Below are 21,420 nucleotides of genomic sequence, written 5' to 3' on the forward strand. Positions count from 1 at the left end.
TAAGGTAGTAGCTAATGGGGATCCAAATAAACAAATAAATAAACACGGACGATGTGGTGGAATTATTTAGACTGTTTATGTCTTTTTACACCCCTGATTGAACCCGTTTAGACGATTCTAAAAAAAAATGGCTTCTAAATCCTAACAGTTTTCTGAAATACCTCATGATTCTGTGTCAGTGGTGCTCAATATTTCATGTCAAGGACCCCCAGAATTATATGTAATTGGCCGCCGACCCCCCATCTGAAAATATGTTCTCCCAGAAGCAAAGATTTGAGTTAAAAACGTTCGCTCTGAAAGAATATATATAAAGATTTGCGTCACATTTTCATGATTTTTCAAAAATAGACCTATACAAGCTCGTAGATCAGCTATTTTTCAACAGCTAAAGTACATAATTTCATGCTGTATTGATGTTGGCACCATTAGGAAAATATAACTAATAATAATAATTATTCTAAATTCTCTAATTGTGTGTAGAACTTCTTGTAAACTAAGTATTGCACGAGTTTAACAATACTTGTACTCTTTCTCAAGAGTCTATATAAGGCCGGGTCCATTTGGTTACCAACTCTCCCTCATTTAAGTTTACCTGGGGACCACCTGGAACCCCCTCAAGGACCCCCGGTGGTCCCCGGATATAAAAAATACCCTAGAACTGGGACTGAAATGCAACTTTATGTCTCCAGTGAAAGTTTGAGAGTTATGACACTGGGTTTGCCTTTTGACCACAAGGGGGTGCAACTGTGCTTGCTTTAGGTAGAATACAACTTGAGCTAATTAAGTTCCCACTATACATTAAGTTAACACTATACCTGGACATGTAAACATTAAAATACACACACACACGCACGCACGCACGCACGCACACACGCACGCACACACGCACACACGCACACACGCACACACACACACACACACACACACACACACACACACACACGTCTCAGCGTGTCTCTGCTCTTCCTCTGTTTCCGTTGTTCTGACCTGAACTCCCCCTTGTTGTTGGAGACGCGTTCCGGAGCGCAGTACTTGGCAGAACTCTCCAAAACCACGATGTGGACGGTCCTGGTGGTGTTCCCTCGGCTGGTCCAGACCCGACACTCCCAGTTCCCCGTGGAGCCGGGCTGGATGTTGGAGATGGTCAGGGCGCTGGAAAGGAAAGGTCTATCAATGTCTATCAGAAGAACACTGGAGAGGAAAGGTCTATCAATGTCTATCACTGCCCACACATTTGTGACGTGAGAGCTACTTTCAAAATGACCAGCTCAACAAGATCTACCCACCAAAAAATGTTTTATGCCATTGCTGTACCTGAGGGGGCTTTGTAATATACTGTAGCGGAGCTGTCGTTACATAATATAAGACAAATGCACTTGGAAGGGGGAAGAAATGGAATAAGTAGAGTTTTTTGTATTTAATTTGTAATGCTACCAACGTTTCTGTGCACAGTAACACTCTTTAATACTGTCCAAAACATACTTAGATGGGTGGGTGAAATTATGACAGGCAGTTGCTGCTGTCAAAATATGACCAACCCGTCAAAAAAACACTTTCTGTTTGAAATGCCTTTTGGGCAAAGCCTGGTCTAGCAGAACACTGGAAAAGTAGAGACGCTGCGATAAACGGCCACCGATCCGATCTTTACACTCAATATTTGCACACCAATGAAAAGAGTCTCATGGTGGGTGGAGCGTCTGAATCAGGCCACATGTGTGTGTGTGTGGCAATGAACCAAGAGCATTCAAATCACGACTTCATCATTTAGTAGTCCCATGATCCCACTTAGCATGAATGGACGTATAGATATATCTGGGCAACACAATGAGGCAATGCAAATGAACCGCCTGACACTCCACCGCACGGCCTGGAGGCCTGCTGCACAGCGGCAGCAAGGCCTGCTGCACCGGGAGGCCTGCTGCACAGTGAGGCCTGCTGCACAGCGAGGCCCGCTGCACAGCAAGGCCTGCTGCACCGAGAGGCCTGCTGCACAGCAAGGCCTGCTGCACAGCCACGAGAGCTGAACATCTCATTCTGTAGTTGGACACGATGACTGAACACTGAAGCATCAGCTAAAATTAGCCACTTAACCCATTTAGACTTGAGGACGATTCTATACAAATGTCTTCTAAATGCTGACAGTTTTCTTTTAAAACCCCCATGTTTCTCAAACATTTTCATGTCAAGGACCCCCAGAAATATATATGTAATTGTCCGCCGACCAAAGTATAAAGTGTATAACAGCAAAAGGGGTTCCCGTAGCGTACAGAATGGGTTAAACTCTCTATACTTACGTAAACTGGACCCAAGTCACTCTACACAACATGTCTTCATTCAAAATAATAGATGATCTACAAGCTATAGCAATGTCGTGATCTTGTAGATCGGGTATTTGGGGGTGGAATCGCGGGAGCGTTCAAGTTGTTACAAAACACACATAAAATAAATAAAATAAAAACTAACCACCAGTCAGTGAACGTGTGTAGTACCAGCTATCACCATACCTGGCGATGAGGGAGCAGTTCTGCACCATGCTCTTCTCGATGAAGATCCCCTGCGCGGCGTCGGGCTCCACCATGCGCCCGTCCTGGTACCACAGAACCTGCATGTCCTCGGCCACGAAGGAGGCCTGGCACTGGAACGGAAGACTGTCCCCCTGGAAGACCACCTGGCGCTGGGACGGAGTCAGCTGGAAGGACGGGAGCTCGAGGGGCGCGTCTGGGGGGACGAGACGAGACAGACGAGGGACAAGAGGGAGACAGGACATAAGTAAGTAAGTAGTCTTGCCTATGAGGCCCATAGAGTGTCGCAGTCCCGCCCCCTGTCATGACGACGCCAGGCCCAGGAAATTATTCCCAATGCATTTTTCCCCATAGACATTTTAAAAAGTTTTTATTTAAAGACGTTTACGCCACGGACAAAGCCAACTCGAGTCGTAACAAGACAAGAAGAAAAACAACAAAAAAAAGTGTTGTAACCTGCCGTTTTTGCCGTTTCTTTGTAATTATTAGTTTTGTCCAAAATATTGTGTTGTCATGAGTTGTCACGACTCGAGTTGGCTTTGTCCGCGGCGTAAACGTCTTTAAATAAATACTTTTTGAAATGTCTATGAGGAAAATGAACAGAGAATAATTTCCTGGGCCCTGGTAGGGGGTGGAACTCTATAGGGGCAGGAGCCTATCTCCTGTTTCTGTAGCCATGAGGCCCATAGGGGCAGGAGCCTATCTCCTGTTTCTGTACCCATGAGGCCCATAGGGGGCAGGAGCCTATCTCCTGTTTCTGTAGCCATGAGGCCCATAGGGGCAGCAGCCTATCTCCTGTTTCTGTAGCCATGAGGCCCATAGCAGGACAGGAGCCTATCTCCTGTTTCTGTAGCCATGAGGCCCATAGCAGGACAGGAGCCTATCTCCTGTTTCTGTAGCCATGAGGCCCATAGCAGGACAGGAGCCTATCTCCTGTTTCTGTAGCCATGAGGCCCATAGCCATAGGGGCAGGAGTCTATCTCCTGTTTCTGTAGCGTGAGGCAGCTTGATGTACAAGTACACCCCCTGGACATGACGCTAGTATATGTCGCAGGGACTTACCCCCCCAATCCAACCCTTGATGCTGAGTGTCAAGCAGGGACTGACCCCCAATCCAACCCTTGATGCTGAGTGTCAAGCAGGGACTGACCCCCAATCCAACCCTTGATGCTGAGTGTCAAGCAGGGAGGCACTGGGTCCCATTTTTAGAGTCTTTGGTATGACCCGGCCGGGGATCGAACCCCCGACCTCCCAGTTTCAGGGCAGACACTCTAACCACAAGGCCACTGTCTGGTACCCAATCTATGAATTGCATTGCAACAATGCACTGTTAAAAAGCAAACTGTCATCATAACCAAATTAAATAATTAATAATTTTATTTTAACAGTTCTAGTACAAAAGGAGGCAGGCTTGGGGTGGATATTTCAGGCGATGGCGACGGTCACGGCAACACAGACTTCTTGAAGTATAAAATACTTAACTTAGTGTGACACAACAACAAAATGTGATTATACGGTCCATTTCTCACATTTATCTAAGAAACTCTTCCTTCCATGGTTTATTTTGACGGAGAGAGAGAGAGAGAGATGGTGCCCTGAATTGTGTTGTCATGCGACTAGTGGCCCTTGCTTAGGCTTATGCAGTGTTATATTTCATAACGCGCCTCTGTGACGAATGCCTAGAACTGATAAGACGTGAGCGAGAGCAAACAAAGGCAGCGCTGGCCTGGCCTCTTATCTCCTGTCTCGTTGCACAAGAACCCCAAACACCACCAAGGGACAAACAGCCATTTTGACAAACACTGATAATATATGCCATTTAGGTCTGAGGACGATTCTACAAATGTTCTTCTAGATTCTGACAGTTTTCTGAAAAAATGTTTCTGTGTCAGTGGTGCTCAAAGGTTTTCATGTCAAGGACCCCCAAAAATATATGTATTTGGCCGCCGACCCCCATATGAAAATATGTTGTTCCAGGGACCTCCCCCCAGAAGCAAAGATTTGAGTAAAAAACGTTCACTCTGAAAGAATATATATATAAAAGATTTGCGCCACATTTTCACGATTTAAAAAAAGACCTATACCAGCTCGTAGCGTGGCACTCAGTGCAGCGCTATGAGCTTGTAGATCTGCTATTTTTCAACAGCTCAAGTATAACACAATGCTTGAAAACACCAAAAGGGGTTCCCACCCAGAATGGGATATTTATATATATATAATATGCAGAGTATTACTTTATTTCAGCCCTTACAAAAACAGATAAGAAAGAATTTCCGTTAACACTTATAGTTTGTACTCAAAAAACGGCACTGGGCATGTGGGACAACGTTGCATCGATATGTATCCCTTTAACCCATTTCGGTGTTAGCGTTATGTTATGCTTTAGCTATTGAAAAATAGCAGATCTACAAGCTCATAGCGCGCCACCGAGTGGCGCGCTACGAGCTTGTAGGTCTGCTATTTTTGAAAAATCGAAGAACGACTGACGTAGAAACATAGCTTTTTCAAAAAACTGTCAGGATGTAGAAGACATGTTTGGAATCTGATCTCAGGTCAAAATGGGTTAATATGTAGGTGTAAATGTGCCTCTGTGAGTTAGCCCTTACCACAGGTGAGCAGCTCAGGGTTGATTGAGGTAACGAGCTTGCCTTGCAGGGCGCGAGGGAAGGAGCACTTGGTGTCTTTCACCCCGATGTTCCGTTCTTTGATCCAACGCAGAACCCACTGCAGGTTGCAGTCGCACAGCAGGTAGCCGGTGTCAAACTCTCTGTGCGGAGAGGAGGGAGAATGGTTAATATCAGTATGAAAGCAGTGTTGGTTTCGTCGACTGAAACTGTGGCTCAGGAGGTAGAGCAGGTCGTCCAATGATCCGTGGGTCAGCGGTTCGAATCCCGGCTCCTCCTCCTGTCCTACATGTCGAAGTGTCCTTGAGCAAGACACTGAACCTCCTAATTGCTCCCGATGTGCTGGTTGGTGCCTTGCATGGTTTCCGCCGCAATCGGTGTATGAATGTGTGTGTGAACGGGTGAATGTAATGCACAATCTATGTAAAGCGCCTTGGATAATGCACCATTTACCATTTGAGACGAATGATGTTCGTCAACTACCTTTTTTTCACTGACGAAAACTAAATGGAAAGGAAATGAAAACTAAGCTATGATGACTAAAAGTAAGACTAAATATACTGACGATTTCCGTCAACAAATAAAAACTAGACTAAAATGTTAGGAAGGGACTAGTGGACAAGAGATCCAGTATAAGTCATTTTACACTTGGTTGCATGCTGAAAATAGCTGATCTATTTTCAGACAAAATCATGAACGCAGCATGCAATTTACGTGAAATCTTTCACAGACTTTCCTACTAGGCTGAGGAATATATCCCACCCTTTTCCACATTGGCCAGTTATAGCGCCACCAACAGGTGTTTTTTTGCAAAACACATTTTTTGGAACTAAATGCCTCAAATCATCCAATTACCCATCCAAGGCGTAAGAAGAAAATGGCACCCTTTTCACATTAGCCTATTATAGCGCCACCAGGAGGCCACAATCTGACCTGCTCTGGTGGAGACCTGTCCTATTATAGCGCCACCAGGAGGCCACAACCTGACCTGCCCTGGTGGAGACCTGTCCTATTATAGCGCCACCAGGAGGCTAACAACCTGACCTGCCCTGGTGGAGACCTGTCCTATTATAGCGCCACCAGGAGGCCACAACCTGACCTGCCCTGGTGGAGACCTGTCCTGTTATAGCGCCACCAGGAGGCCACAACCTAACCTGACCTGCCCTGGTGGAGACCTGTCCTGTTATAGCGCCACCAGGAGGCCACAACCTGCCCTGCCCTGGTGGAGACCTGTCCTGTTATAGCGCCACCAGGAGGCCACAACCTGCCCTGCCCTGGTGGAGACCTGTACTATTATAGCGCCACCAGGAGGCCACAACCTGACCTGCCCTGGTGGAGGGGCACTTTTTTCTAGTTAGTATTACAATTAACAAAGACATCCTCTTAGTCGGTTAAGCTTCAGGTTAAATCTGTGTCATATCTGATCACTTCTATCACTTTAACAATGTTTGTTCAAAGTCACGTGCCTCACACTGACTGTTTGCAGAGCATACATTCATTCAGCCCTTGTGAGGCCGTGCTTTACTCATTTAATCACTAAGTGTGTTGATTCTGTGCTTCACTCATTGGATCACTAAGTGTGTTGATTCTGTGCTTCACTCATTGGATACAGTATGTACCGTATGTTGATTCCTAACTGTACTTACATTGTCTTCAGAGACACCAGGAAGCTGTCAAAGGTCCCCTGAGTCAACGAGGAGAACTTGTTCCCCGACAGAATCCTGGGGAGAGAGAACACAGTTAATGTAAGCTGTTGCCGTTTTAAAGAAACAGAAAGAGAGAGAAAATGGAAATTGCTAATGCTGGAAGAACTTACAATCGTCCCAGATTTGTCAAGCCCTTGAAGACGTCCACATTGAGGCAGCCGATTTCATTTTTGGACAAGTCTCTGTCAAACAAACAGAAGAAGGACAGATCATTGTGATTAATAATAATTTCAACACAGCCATACCGCAAATCATGGAAAATCAGAAATGATCCTGTAAAAAGAACGACAGAGATAGTATAGGATCAGGTCGCCGACATACAGTCAGCCGGGACAACAACGCTCCACACGTCCCAAACTCTTCTCCCTTCTGGCTCCAAAACGTCCCATTGCACTAGTCAGAACTGAAGCCTCACTCCCAATGTTCCGCCGTAGTCTGAAAACCCACCTTTTCAGACTCCATCATGGCCCGTAGCACTTACCCTAACCTACTACTTACCCTAGCCCCTTAACCCATTCTGACCTGAGATCAGATTCATACGAGGTTTCCACTGGACACACACTGGTCTGATTAACCCATTCTGACCTGAGATCAGATTCTAAAAATGTCAGTCGTTCTTTCGATTTTTCAAAAATAGCAGACCTACAAGCTCATAGCGCGCCACTCGGTGGCGCGCTATGAGCTTGTAGGTCTGCTATTTTTCAATAGCTAAAGCACAACATGATGCTGACACCAAAAGGGGTTCCCGCGCAAAATGGGTTAATGTAGACTTAGATAGTATTTTATACAGACTTATAGCATGTTACGCAGACAGCACTAGAATTGCATTTTGTGTAGTCATAGCACTTCATAGTACATAATGTATAGTTTATAGTTTTCATTATATAGATACTCCACTGTTACACTCTTAGCTTATGCATGTATCATGATAACTACTTTTTATGTGACGTATTGCCATGCTTTTTTAGTTCTTGCTTATTGTAAATCGCTCTGGATTAAGAGCGTCTGCTAAATGCCTGAATTGTAAATTGTAATTATTGTAGACAGTATTTTTCAACACCAAAAGCAGGGCCTCGATATCGTCGTGGGGCACATTTACAACTTTCTCTGGACGATTTCAGATGATGTCTAATGTATGTTGGCCTCAGGGGAGGGGGGGGAGCACATCAAAGGGGAGAGAGCAACACACACGCAGGGAGGTGATTCATCTGCCTGGGATTGGTGGTGTCGAACACGTCAAACATGTGTGTTTTTTATCCTGGGGTTGGGACATGACACGACGTCTCTGGTTAGTGTCAGTGTCAGGAATTCGGTAGACGGGAGGATTCTCTGGCCTTTTGGAGGAGAGAAATGTCCACGGGACGAACGCCAGGAGGAGCGAACGAACGGGGGGGGGGGGGGGGGGAAACACAGGTCCTTCTGCCTCTATAAATTATAACTCATGCTTTTAGACATTTAGAGATAACTAGGAGCGGGGGAGGGAAAGCGTCTTGAATGGAAGCACATTAACCCGTTTTGACCTGGGAATGATTCTACAAATGTCTTCAAAATCCTCTGACAGTTTTCTGAAAAACCCTATGTTTCTATGTCAGTGGTGCTCAAACTATTTCATGTCAAGGACCCCCAGAATTATATGTATTTGGCTGCCGACCCCTATCTGAAAATATGTTATTAACATTAGTTAAAACATAGTTAAAAACATTCGCTCTGAAAGAATATATATATATATTCAAAGATTTGCACCACATTTTCACGATAAAAAAAATAGCAGATATACAAGCTCGTAGCGCAGCACTCGGTGGCGTGCTATGAGCTTGTAGATCTGCTATTTTTCAATAGCTAAAGCGTAACATAATGTTAAAACACCAAAAAGGGGTTCCCCCACAGAATGGGTTAAGATTTGTGCACTAGTACACTGACATGACTAGACAGACCATTTAAAACAATGTGTCAGGAGGTGAGAATACATCTTTCTGAATATATATACATATTTTTAGATCTAACTTGCAGCATGAACAATGCAGTTACATGAGCCAACAACAACAACAAGAAGAAAATTAATAATAATATGAATAACTTACAATCTTCCCAGGTTCGTCAGGCCCTTGAAGACATCGATGTTGAGAGAGCCGATCTTGTTTTTGGACAAGTCTCTGTAAAACAAACAGAAGAGAAAAAAGAACATTAGTTAGTTTGTTACTCATTTCATCCCCTAGTCCTACACAGTATAGACATTACTACAACAACACACCATAGCAGCAACCTCTCCTTCTCCTACCAGCGCTCGCTGGCAGCCCCGCATTTAGAAAACCCGTGATCCGAGTGGCCAATTCCTACTTTGACATTAAACCTTGAGAAAGGCCCATAATATCCACGTTTTCCCCCGCCAAGGTATACTGGGGCTCCTTGTGTGTGTGTGCTTTGTTTTCCTTCAGGGCGTGTTGCCATGTCTGCTTATTATAAGCAACCTTTGACTTGTTTATTTTTCTGTAAAGTCACTTGCAAATAAATTATTGTATTCGCTGGTTGATGTTTTTTGGGCTTGTGTGTATAGTTGCTTCCACATTTATTCACATCAAGGAACCCCAGTTTAATGTGTAATTGTCCACAGAACATCCATCTGAACATATTTTGTGCCTTTTTCTTTACGTTTTAAAAATAATTCAAAATATTTCGATTTATTCTCAATGGATGTGTACAACCTCACAATGTGTCGCTGTGAGCTTGTAGATCAGCTATTTTCATTTGTGCTCGTTTTCATAGACCTGGGCCACTTGTTTCTCTTGCAAAAACTGGCAACACATAGCAAGAGAAAGAGGAACTTATATTATGCACACACAAACGCAATGCACTCTGGGCTGTAAGAAAAAAGGTGAATACAAATCCTTTCCATCATGGAAAGGAAAAAAAAGGCATAAATTCCAGATAGTGTATGTAACTATGTATGTATGTTCAGGTTGACTGTTGAACATACAGCCAGACAGGATTTTCAACACCAAAGCCAGGGCCTCAATGACGGGGACAGGTCGAGGCACGGAGCTTAAAGAACTTCAGATTTACAACTTCTTATAGGTTTGATTTCGTATATATGTCTACGTTTTGCCTCGGGGGGGTCGGGGGGTGGGGGGTCAGCACATCAAAGTGAGAGCAACACACTCCGGGAAGGTGATTAATCTCCCGTGATTAATGTCAAACACGTCAAACACGTCTGTTTTATCCGTGGAACGGGACCTGACACACCGTGTCTCTGGCAAATGTCAGTCAGTCAGTCAGTCGGGAATTTGGTAAGACACAGGTTTTCTCTGGCCTTTTGAGGGAAAACGTCCAACACTAACTAGACCAGGCCAGGAATGAACATGGAAATAAATCTAATTGATTACATCTCCTGTTCAAACATTTAGAGATAACTACACAGGGGTGAAAGATTGAAGAACCACGTTGAATGGAAGCTGCAAGATTTAAGATTTGTAAACTTTCTACTATAGAGCTACATCGCCTGACTTCGACAGGCCACTTAAAACAATGTTGGTGTGAATAAAAGAGAGTTGTGATGAAAAGAGAGTTGAGCCAGAAGGCAAAGCTCTCTAGTCTACCGAGGAATCTGCGTTCCTACTCTCACCTATATGGTCATGAAGTGTTCCTACTCTCACCTATATGGTCATGAAGTGTTCCTACTCTCACCTTATATGGTCATGAAGTGTTCCTACTCTCACCTATATGGTCATGAAGTGTTCCTACTCTCACCTATGGTCATGAAGTGTTCCTACTCTCACCTTATATGGTCATGAAGTGTTCCTACTCTCACCTATGGTCATGAAGTGTTCCTACTCTCACCTATGGTCATGAAATGTGGGTCATGGCCAAAAGAATAAGGTCGCGAATACAAGCGGCCGAAATGAGTTTTCTTCGACGGGTGGCTGGCATCTCCTTTAGAGAGAGAGGGTGAGAAGTTCAGTCACACGAGAGAGAGACTCGGAGTAGAACCGCTGCTCCTTCGCCTGGAAAGGAGTCAGTTGAGGTGGTTCGCGCATCTGGTTAGGATGCCTCTCGGGCGTCTCCCTAGGGAGGTCCTCGACGCACGTCCCACTGGGAGGAGACCCCGGGGCAGACCAAGGATCACATCCCACTGGGAGGAGACCCCGGGGGCAGACCAAGGATCACGTCCCCCTGAGAGGAGACCCCGGGGCAGACCAAGGACCACGTCCCACTGGGAGGAGACCCCGGGGCAAACCAAGGATCACGTCCCACTGGGAGGAGACCCCGGGGCAGACCAAGGATCACGTCCCACTGGGAGGAGACCCCGGGGCAGACCAAGGACCACGTCCCACTGGGAGGAGACCCCGAGGCGCAGACCAAGGCGCAGTTGGAGGAAACACATCGACTCACTGGCCTTGGAACGTCTCGGGATCCCCCCCAGGAGGAAGTCACTAATGTTGCTCTGCAGGAGAGGGAAGTCTGGAGCTCTCTGGTGGAGCTGTTGCCCCCGCGACCCGACTACGGATAAGCGGTTGAAGATGGATGGATGGTGTGAATAATTCCAAAAAACTTATGAAAGACAGTTGGCAACACTTAGGCAAAACTAAAAGGGTTGAGAATGGACGGTTGCCAGACATTTGCAAACATCGTTTATCATCTATAACTACTTTCACCTTTGTTCAAATCCCAAAGGCTCATCAGGATCCTGCAGTGCCTGAAGGTATGCAAAACATGGCACAAAAAATAACCATAAGGCATACGCTAACATCCGAGCACTTTCTTAACCCATTTAGGCCTGACGTCGAAATTAAAAACAAATGTTTTTCTGAAATACCTCATGTTTCTGTATAAGTGGTTCTCAATATTTCATGTCAAGGACCCCAAAAATTATATGTAATATGCCGCCGACCCCCCGTCTGAAAATATGTTGTTCCAGGCAAACCTTTGAGTTAAATACGTTCGCTCTGAAAGAATATATATTCAAAGATTTGAGGCACATTTTCACGATTTTTCAAAAATAGCAGACCTACAAGCTCGTGGCGCGGCACTCGGTGCCGCGCTATGAGCTTGTAGATCTGCAATTTGTCAATAGCTAAAGCATAACATAATGCTTTACAAAAACACCAAAAAGGGGTTCCTCTCCGTCCAGAATGGGTTAATTATTGTTGTTGGTCCTTTAAGGTGGCGGCGGGGGGAATTTACAGTACGAGCTTATTAGTTCCGCTTGGAATGGAAGAGAAGAAAAAAAGTCTTTTATGGGCTTGCCAAAATTATTGTGCTCACATTACGTGTCGGAGGAACGCATAACACCATGGCAGGCAGCAACGGTGTGTCTGTGTGCGTGTGTGTGTGTGTGTGTGTGTGTGTGTGTGTGTGTGTGTGTGTGTGTGTGTGCGCGCGTGTAAGCTGTGGGTTACTTCCTTAGCTGGAGGGGATAAGCCTTCGTCTTGCAACATTACTGGGATTTAAAAAGAGTTTAAATCTTTTCACAAAGAAAGTCAATCTTACTGTAATAATATAATAACCACAAATAAATACTTGACTGATCTGCTATGTTGGCCCAACGTTCACCTATTATGACATGGAATAGAGGGTATGCACGTGACATTAAACCCGGAAGTCATGCAGGAACGCCCACTGAGTGACAAAAAACTACTTTCTGGCCTTGACAGCCCGAATACATCCACACAGAAAAGCAAATCTGATTGCATTAAACAACGTTAAACAATGTTAAAACTCACATTTGCATGTTGCTTTGCCACTCGATGTGCCATTCACTTTAAGCACGCACACATACGCTCTATTGGGATGTGGTTAACATGGTTCTCCTATAGAAACCATTCAGAAACGGGTCTCATATCTATCTGCGGTGATAGCACTTTATGTAGACTTAAATAGCACTAGAATTGCATTTCATGTAGTCATAGCACTTCTTAGTATATATTTATAGTATAGTATGTATAGTTTATATGTATAGTTTCATCGTATAGATATTCCACTGTTACGTTCTTAGCTTAGGCATGTTTCATGATAACTGTGATGTATTGCCATGCTTTTTGTTCTTGCTTAATGTGGAGCAGTCATAAACTACACAGGTTCATCCTGATGTTCTGGATCATCTTTGTAAAGTTAGTGTTAGTAAAAAGCAGGTAAAAGAGTAACGTTTGAGGCAGACTAACATCAGTCACTACCGTTCAATGTAGCAGAAGAGCTCGACTGTTTACACAGCAGATGCGTCGTCTCCGCCTACAGGAAATACGTCACCTGCGACCATGGGAACCGTTTCTGAATTAGTCTGTACTAGGCAACATCGTTTCTTAACATTAATGTAAATAAAGCGGTCACAGACTTTTACTTTAAAATGCTATGAAGCCATTAGTGGTATTCTGTTCTGTTCTCCATTCCTCCTCTGGTTCTCTTCACAGTCAACTATAGCACTCATTGCCAGAGTGTAATCTCAACACTGTCTGTCTGTCGAGGCCACAGGCATGTTGTACACAGAAACACTGTCTGTAGGACGCAGCACAGCACAGAAACAGTCTGTTGCACACAGCACAGCACAGAAACAGTCTGTTGCACACAGCACAGCACAGAAACAGTCTGTTGCACACAGCACAGCACAGAAACAGTCTGTTGCACACAGCACAGCACAGAAACAGTCTGTTGCACACAGCACAGAAACAGTCTGTTGCACACAGCACAGAAACAGTCTGTTGCACACAGCACAGCACAGAAACAGTCTGTTGCACACAGCACAGAAACAGTCTGTTGCACACAGCACAGCACAGAAACAGTCTGTTGCACACAGCACAGAAACAGTCTGTTGCACACAGCACAGAAACAGTCTGTTGCACACGGCACAGAAACAGTCTGTTGCACACAGCACAGAAACAGTCTGTTGCACACGGCACAGCACAGAAACACTGTCTAAAAAATGTATAATACCCATGGACAGACGTAACCACTTTCTTCAACTAAAAGATACCGTCTCTATTTTTGGCCATGTAATTATTGGCAAAAACCTTTCACACATGTTCAAATAACAGAGGGAATTGTGTGACGTGTTGTACACTAACTAGTACGCTTGTGGATTTTCGCTATTTTTCACTGCGCAAAAAGCATGGAATACGGACGGATGTGAATATTACAGGAAACTCCCGTTAAACTTTTCAACAAACTACGGTAAACTCCAGAATTGTATACCATCACACCTGTATATTACCGTATATAAACTGTATATGCTGCTAAACGTGAGGTTATACGGGCAAAATACAGTGTCCATAATTGTCCCGTTAACCCCTCTTTTCACGCAGTGAATTTTGCGTGACAGGGGTGCGTGGCGTGTGCGACAGGGTGTAAAATAGGTCGATCACTTATGAAAACAAACGGGTGCAGTACTTAGTTTAGACAGTTTTTGGTTTAGACTAGTCATTGGTTAGACCAGTCATTAGTCCTACAACTACAGCCCATCTCAAACCCTCTCCCTAAACCTAACCTCCCACGGGGCAGCACACCTAAACCTAACCTTAACCAATGTCTAACCAATGGCTATAGTCTAAACTAAGTATGCACCCCAAACAAACACCATAAAAAGACTAAAAGATGGAGTTACAAGGTCTCTCTCTCTCTGCCCAACAACAACAAAGATATGGAGAATGTAAATACCATAAAAAGACTAAAAGATGGAGTTACAAGGTCTCTCTCTCTCTCTCTGCCCAACGACAACAAAGATATGGAGAATATGCAGAATGCAAAAAATAGCCCCGGCAGGGAACGACGTGATTAGCCTCTCCCGACGGTCCCAGTCCGTTCTGGGCCAATGACTGTTCAGCTGCTACTGGAATGCTGGGGGGGGGGGGGGTGACTGACAGGGGGCTGTGGCCGGTTGGATGCATACGGGACGTGTGTGTGTGAGTGTTTTGACAGAGAGAGAGAGAGAGAGAGAGAGAGAGTGAGTCAGAGTCAAAGAGAGAGAATGAGAGAGAGATTGAGGGGGAAGGCGACGGACGGACAGACAGACTGTAAGAGAAAACGTGTGCATGTACGTGCATGCATTAGTGATCACACACACACACACACACACACACACACACACACACAGACACACACACACACACACACACACACACACACACACCACTGCAGTTATTCATGCGAGTGTGAAGAGGTCATGGGACCCCCGCGGGGTCAAAAGGTGCACAGACTTGACCTCTCTCTGACGCTATGGCCCGGTAGTATATCCTGCTACCGCCGCACCCCCTCCCACCCCCCCGCCAAGCCCCCAGCCCCAAATTATAATGAACCCCAGACAACTGGGACGACGGGACCACCACCCAGGCACCGGGATGGGATGGGATGTTAGCCTTGTGTCAGGAGGGGTGCAGAGCAGAGCAGAGGGGGGTTACTGAGGGACCAAGACCTGCCTGGCTCAATTTAGCTCCACATAGTGGTTGAGTTTGAACTGCCTCTGAGGCAGGAGTATGTTTTAGCCCATTCTGGGTGGGAACCCCCTTTGGTGTTTTAAAGCATTATGTTATACTTTTATAGGCTATTGAAAAATAGCAGATCTACAAGCTCATAGCTACGAGCTTGTAGGTCTGCTATTTCTGGGGGAAGAAACATGAAAATGTTGTGACAATCTTTGAATATATATATATTCTTTCAGAGCGAACGTTTTTAACTCAAATCTTTGCTTCTAGGCGGAGGCGGTCCCTGAAACAACATATTTTCAGATGGGGGTCGGCGGCCAATTACATATATCTTTGGGGGTCCTTGACATGAAAATGTTTGAGAACCACTGACATAGAAAACATGAGGTTTTTCATAAAACTGTAAGGATTTAGAAGACATTATTTTGTAGAATCGTCCTCAGGTCTAAATGTCTTAGTTAGTTCATACATTCAGGCTAACATTGGATGTGTTGATAAGCATACCAGTGGCTTTTCAGCGCGAGGTCCGGAAGCACAGATCCCCATGTGTCCCCAGACCACCCCCCCCCCCCCCACCCCCAGACAAATTACTAGTTTAATTTCACCATAATTAATTTCACTCTAAATTATTATAATGCAAGGAAAAGTGTGACTATTATAAGAATAGGTTTCTAACATCCACCACTGAATCGTTTTCCTCATTTTTTTGAGTACAGTTGTGATATTTAGACAATTGAATTTAAACAATTGAATTTGAACCAAAGAATCATGCCCGGAAGAATGTCCAGGGACCGAAATGCTGCCTTATTAAAAGAAAATACTGGTGTACCGACGGAGCAGATACACAGGGTGTTATCATTCCTTTGAATTGAAAACCAAAGAATTATGAAACACGGGACATGATAGTTGAGACTTGAGACTGTAAACTGTGCCTTTAGAATATCAGTGGCCATTTGAAATGGGGGACCAAATTCAATTTGGGTCCGTGACATGAAAGCATTTTAAAGATCACGTCTTATACCAGGGGTGGGCAACTTTGACGATGGAGAGGGCCACTATAGTTCCACACTCACTCCAGAGGACCACTATAGTTCCACACTCACTCCAGAGGACCACTATAGTTCCACACTCACTCCAGAGGGCCGCTATAGTTCCACACTCACTCCAGAGGGCCGCTATAGTTCCACACTCACTCCAGAGGGCCACTATAGTTCCACACTCACTCCAGAGGAGGGCCACTATAGTTCCACACTCACTCCAGAGGAGGGCCACTATAGTTCCACACTCACTCCAGAGGGCCACTATAGTTCCACACTCACTCCAGAGGGCCACTATAGTTCCACACTCACTCCAGAGGGCCACAATAGTCCCACACTCACTCCAGAGGGCCACTATAGTTCCACACTCACTCCAGAGGAGGGGCACTATAGTTCCACACTCACTCCAGAGGGCCACTATAGTTCCACACTCACTCCAGAGGGCCACTATAGTTCCACACTCACTCCAGAGGGCCACTATAGTTCCACACTCACTCCAGAGGGCCACTATACTATACTATACTATCGTACATGGGTTTTAAAACCTCGACCATGAGGGTTCACTTTCACTTCACGGCAGACTTTACCTCATCTGCTCCCTCACTTATCCTCTCCTCTCCTCTCCTCCTCCCTGCCTTCTCTTTTCTACCCGTGGAAAATAAATACCTCCACGGCTTAACGGACAAGCGAAGGAGTGCGTCTGGAAATTAATCACGCTGCGATAGACTAGAGGGGCCGCAAGGCAACGCCAACAAGTCACTGCAAGCGTGTGCGTTGCGTTGTGTTGGCCGGGAGACTTATTCTGAAATAACATACAGATTGGTATGAAATGAATCCATGGAGAAATGGGCATGAATATGTAGAGAGAGAGGAGGAGGAGGGGAAATATCCCATTCTGACCTGAGATCAGATTCTAATAAAATGTCTTCTACATCCTGAGAGTTTTCTGAAAAAGCTTCTAAAAGTTTCTATAATGTCAGTCGTTCTTCGATTTTTCTAAAAAATAGCAGACCTACAAGCTCGTAGCGCGCCACTCGGTGGCGCGCTATGAGCTTGTAGATCTGCTGTTTTTCAATAGCTAAAGCATAACATGATGCTAAAGGGGGTTTCCGGCCAAAATGGGTTAAAGCCGTGTCTGAGCCAAGACATCGGAAGACTTCCTGTCTCCACAACACCAGCAGCCAAACTCAGAGTTTATGTTGGCTCAGTCACCGGGCCTCGTATCGGATCATTCCAAATCACACTGTGTTCAGACGCACACAGGCACGCACATTACACACAGAAAGAAGGCACGAATTAAGCTTAGGGTTTGAGTGAGACACAGAGACACACACACACAGTCACACACACACACACACACACACACACACACACACACACACACACACACACAGAGAGCCCCCTTTTCCCCTCGCGTGTGAAAGTGGAGAGGGCCTCATGCTGTCTGGAGTGGTCCCTGGCCAGGAGCCCAGACCACTGAGCCCAGGCCCGGTTAGAGAGAGAGAGAGCCCAGAAGTGGAGGGTGGGCTCTGGGCTGTGGAGGGTGGGCTCTGGGCTGGAGGGTGGGCTCTGGGCTGGAGGGTGGGCTCTGGGCTGTGGAGGGTGGGCTCTGGGGCTGTGTGGAGGGTGGGCTCTGGGGTTGTGGAGGGTGGGCTCTGGGCTGTGGAGGGTGGGCTCTGGGGCTGTGGAGGGTGGGCTCTGGGGCTGTGGAGGGTGGGCTATGGGCTGCTGCTTGACCACCGTTCCCTTCTAGACACTAGGATACACTACGACGACTACAACAACAGTACGGTTCTCTTTAAGGAAAGCTGCATTGCAGACCCCCTTGTGAACCCTTGTTGTTGTGCCAGGGGGGACCCCCCCCCCCCCCCCCCCTCCCACACCAGATTAATTTTATGTCAAGGACCGCCAAAATTGCCCACAGACTAGAGACCGCGTTCAATGTTTTGTTGACACTATAGGATTTATGTTGTTAAAAGGTATATTCAGTGATTTCACTTAATTCAAATATCACTTATTTTTTTGTTTTGTTGTGATAATCCTCCCTATTATAGTTATCCAAGGTGCATTACATTCACCCATTCATTCACACACACACACATTCAGACACCGATGGTGGCGGAAACCATGCAAGGCACCAACCAGCACATCAGGAGCAATTAGGGGTTCAGTGTCTTGCCCGGGATTCGAACCGCCGACCCAGTGATCATTGGACGACCTGCTCTACCTCTTGAGCCACAGTCGCCCCATCAACAGCTGGGTTCATAACGCGACGGATACGTGTCGAGATTTTTTTTACTTCTTTGCTCAAAACAGTTCTAAAGGCCTGCCTCGCATCGAAACGCACAACCACACATCGCTGCTTTAGTACGCACGCACACACATGCCTCATTAAAACCCAGACAATGCACTACAGACTCTCTGGGGAATCTGTGGCTGCAAATATATTTCCAACAAAAGAAACAAAAGAAAAAGAGAACAAAAAATAAAACAATAGCACACTTGTAATGTTGACCCACAACATAAAAACTAACATGAAAACACAATTAACACTTTGCTAAATCTAACAGAAACAAACTGGTCCACGGGCCAAGTTGTTGTTTTGTTGCTGTTTTATAAGTTCCAACACATTGCATTAAACCCTCGTGGAAAACCGCAGTAAAAAAATGACCGGCAAATGAGTGTGTTTTAGTTCGTAGAATCGTAAAAAAGTCTGGGAGGGAGGGAGGAATGCATGTAGCATTTTATTCACTACAGACGGAGGAATGCATGTAGCATTTTATTCACTACAGACAGAGGAATGCATGTAGCATTTTATTCACTACAGACAGAGGAATGCATGTAGCATTTATTCACTACAGACAGAGGAATGCATGTAGCATTTATTCACTACAGACAGAGGAATGCATGTAGCATTTTATTCACTACAGACAGAGGAATGCATGTAGCATTTTATTCACTACAGACAGAGGAATGCATGTAGCATTTATTCACTACAGACAGAGGAATGCATGTAGCATTTATTCACTACAGACAGAGGAATGCATGTAGCATTTATTCACTACAGACAGAGGAATGCATGTAGCATTTATTCACTACAGACGGAGGAATGCATGTAGCATTTTATTCACTACAGACAGAGGAATGCATGTAGCATTTATTCACTACAGACAGAGGAATGCATGTAGCATTTTATTCAGTACAGACAGAAGGAATGCATGTAGCATTTATTCACTACAGACAGAGGAATGCATGTAGCATTTATTCACTACAGACAGAGGAATGCATGTAGCATTTATTCACTACAGACAGAGGAATGCATGTAGCATTTTATTCACTACAGACAGAGGAATGCATGTAGCATTTTATTCACTACAGACAGAGGAATGCATGTAGCATTTATTCACTACAGACCGAGGACAGGACTTTTTACTGTAGTAGATGTAAGTTCCTGTTGTTCTGGTGAATTTTATTTTTTTAATACATTTTTATCCCACAATTTTGCAACCCATTTTTCACCCCGGTGTCAATCATCTAATGTGATCCTGGGCTCTACACACCCTCCACCAACCTAGTCCCCATATATGGGGGACAAGGGGAGAGCAACGGACTTGAACTCATGCTTCCTTCATGCCTGAGTGTCCAAGTTGCTCCTTTACACCTGACAGGGGGGAGTTTCCCTGGTTGGACGTAGCGTGTGGAAGGAACACGTTATTCCGACCAGTTCCTTTCCCCTCCATCAGGCGCCCCGCCAGCCCGGCTGGCCAGCTCGGAGAGGAGAGGAGAGGAGAGGAGTGGAGAGGAGAGGAGAGGAGAGGAGAGGAGAGGAGAGGAGAGGAGAGGAGAGGAGAGGAGGTGGCACCGACAATGAGCTGGTGGTTTACTCACAGTTTCTTGAGTGCTGGCAGGCCAAGGAACGCTCCGGGTTCGATGTGGCTGATCACGTTGCTCCGCAGGTCCCTGCAGTGAACAAACAAACACGAACAACAAGCTTATTATTATAATAACTGCCATTTATCACATTCCTCTCTTTTTTGTTCTTCTTTGCATGAATAGTTGTTGTTATTCAAGCACATTTGGAAACGCCGTCACGACAGAGAGAAGTATTAGGTTATGCTCTGTGGCTGCATTCCATTCCATGATGTCAGGTACCGTGGTGGGGTGCATACTTAGTTTAGACTAGTCATGGGTTAAGGTTAGGTTTAGGTGTGCTGCCCCGTACCGTGGGAGGTTAGGTTTAGGGTGAGGGTTTGAGATAGGTTGTAGTTGTATAGGACTAATGACTGGTCTAACCAATGACTAGTCTAAACCAAGTACTGTCTAAACTAAGTACTGCACCCACCGTGATACCACCATCATTCCATGATGTCAGGTGGTACCACCATCATTCCATGATGTCAGGTGGTACCACCATCATTCCATGATGTCAGGTACCGTGGTTCCACCATCAGTCCATGATGTCAGGTGGTACCTTAACCTAGCCTCGGAGGCCGCAGGCATTTAGTGTCTCCCGCAATAATTGATTTCTCAGAGAATTTAAGTATGAGTTTACAGAGTGAACCCCCGACCCAGAGTAGCAGTTTAAAGCTGACCCACTCACTGCTATGGTTAATTGTTGTGCACAGCAGAAAAGACTGGCACGCACGCACACACACACACTTCTCCTCTCATCAGACCCCCCAAGCAGACACCTGTTAGAAGAGCACAAGACCACCCCCCCCCCCATGCAATCAATCATCAGCACACAACCACTGACGACAACCTGGCCCCCCGGAGATCAGAGGAGAGACGCACGCACGCACGCACACACACACACACACACACACACACACACACACACACACACACACACACACACACACACACACACACACACACACACACACACACACACACACACACACACACACACACACACACACACACACACACACACACACACACACACACACACACACACACACACACACACACACACACACACACACACACACACACACACACACACACACACACACACACTGCCAGGCAGAACCTCCTCCTCGTTGAGCATCAAAGGCTCTCTTCGTGCGGTCCCAGAATAATACCTGCAGCGTTCACCTGCGTTGGCACGACCGCACAGTCAC

General features: G+C 45.6%; 1 protein-coding gene across 1 annotated transcript in view; it reads right to left on the minus strand.

Moving 5' to 3' along the window:
• The window catches only part of adgra3 (adhesion G protein-coupled receptor A3), a 69,414-nt gene that overhangs the window by 18,094 nt on the left and 29,900 nt on the right, over window positions 1–21,420 (minus strand). Inside the window, exons 3-9 of the mRNA XM_080792458.1 lie at window positions 20,183–20,254; window positions 8,934–9,005; window positions 6,963–7,034; window positions 6,793–6,867; window positions 5,129–5,289; window positions 2,505–2,718; window positions 988–1,152 (exon numbers count right to left, since the gene is read on the minus strand). Coding sequence (XP_080648584.1) covers window positions 988–1,152; window positions 2,505–2,718; window positions 5,129–5,289; window positions 6,793–6,867; window positions 6,963–7,034; window positions 8,934–9,005; window positions 20,183–20,254 — 831 coding nt within the window. The remainder of the gene's footprint in view (window positions 1–987; window positions 1,153–2,504; window positions 2,719–5,128; window positions 5,290–6,792; window positions 6,868–6,962; window positions 7,035–8,933; window positions 9,006–20,182; window positions 20,255–21,420) is intronic.

The sequence above is a fragment of the Protomyctophum bolini genome (assembly GCF_963924005.1).
Source record: "Protomyctophum bolini genome assembly, chromosome: 20".
Lineage (NCBI taxonomy): Eukaryota > Metazoa > Chordata > Actinopteri > Myctophiformes > Myctophidae > Protomyctophum > Protomyctophum bolini.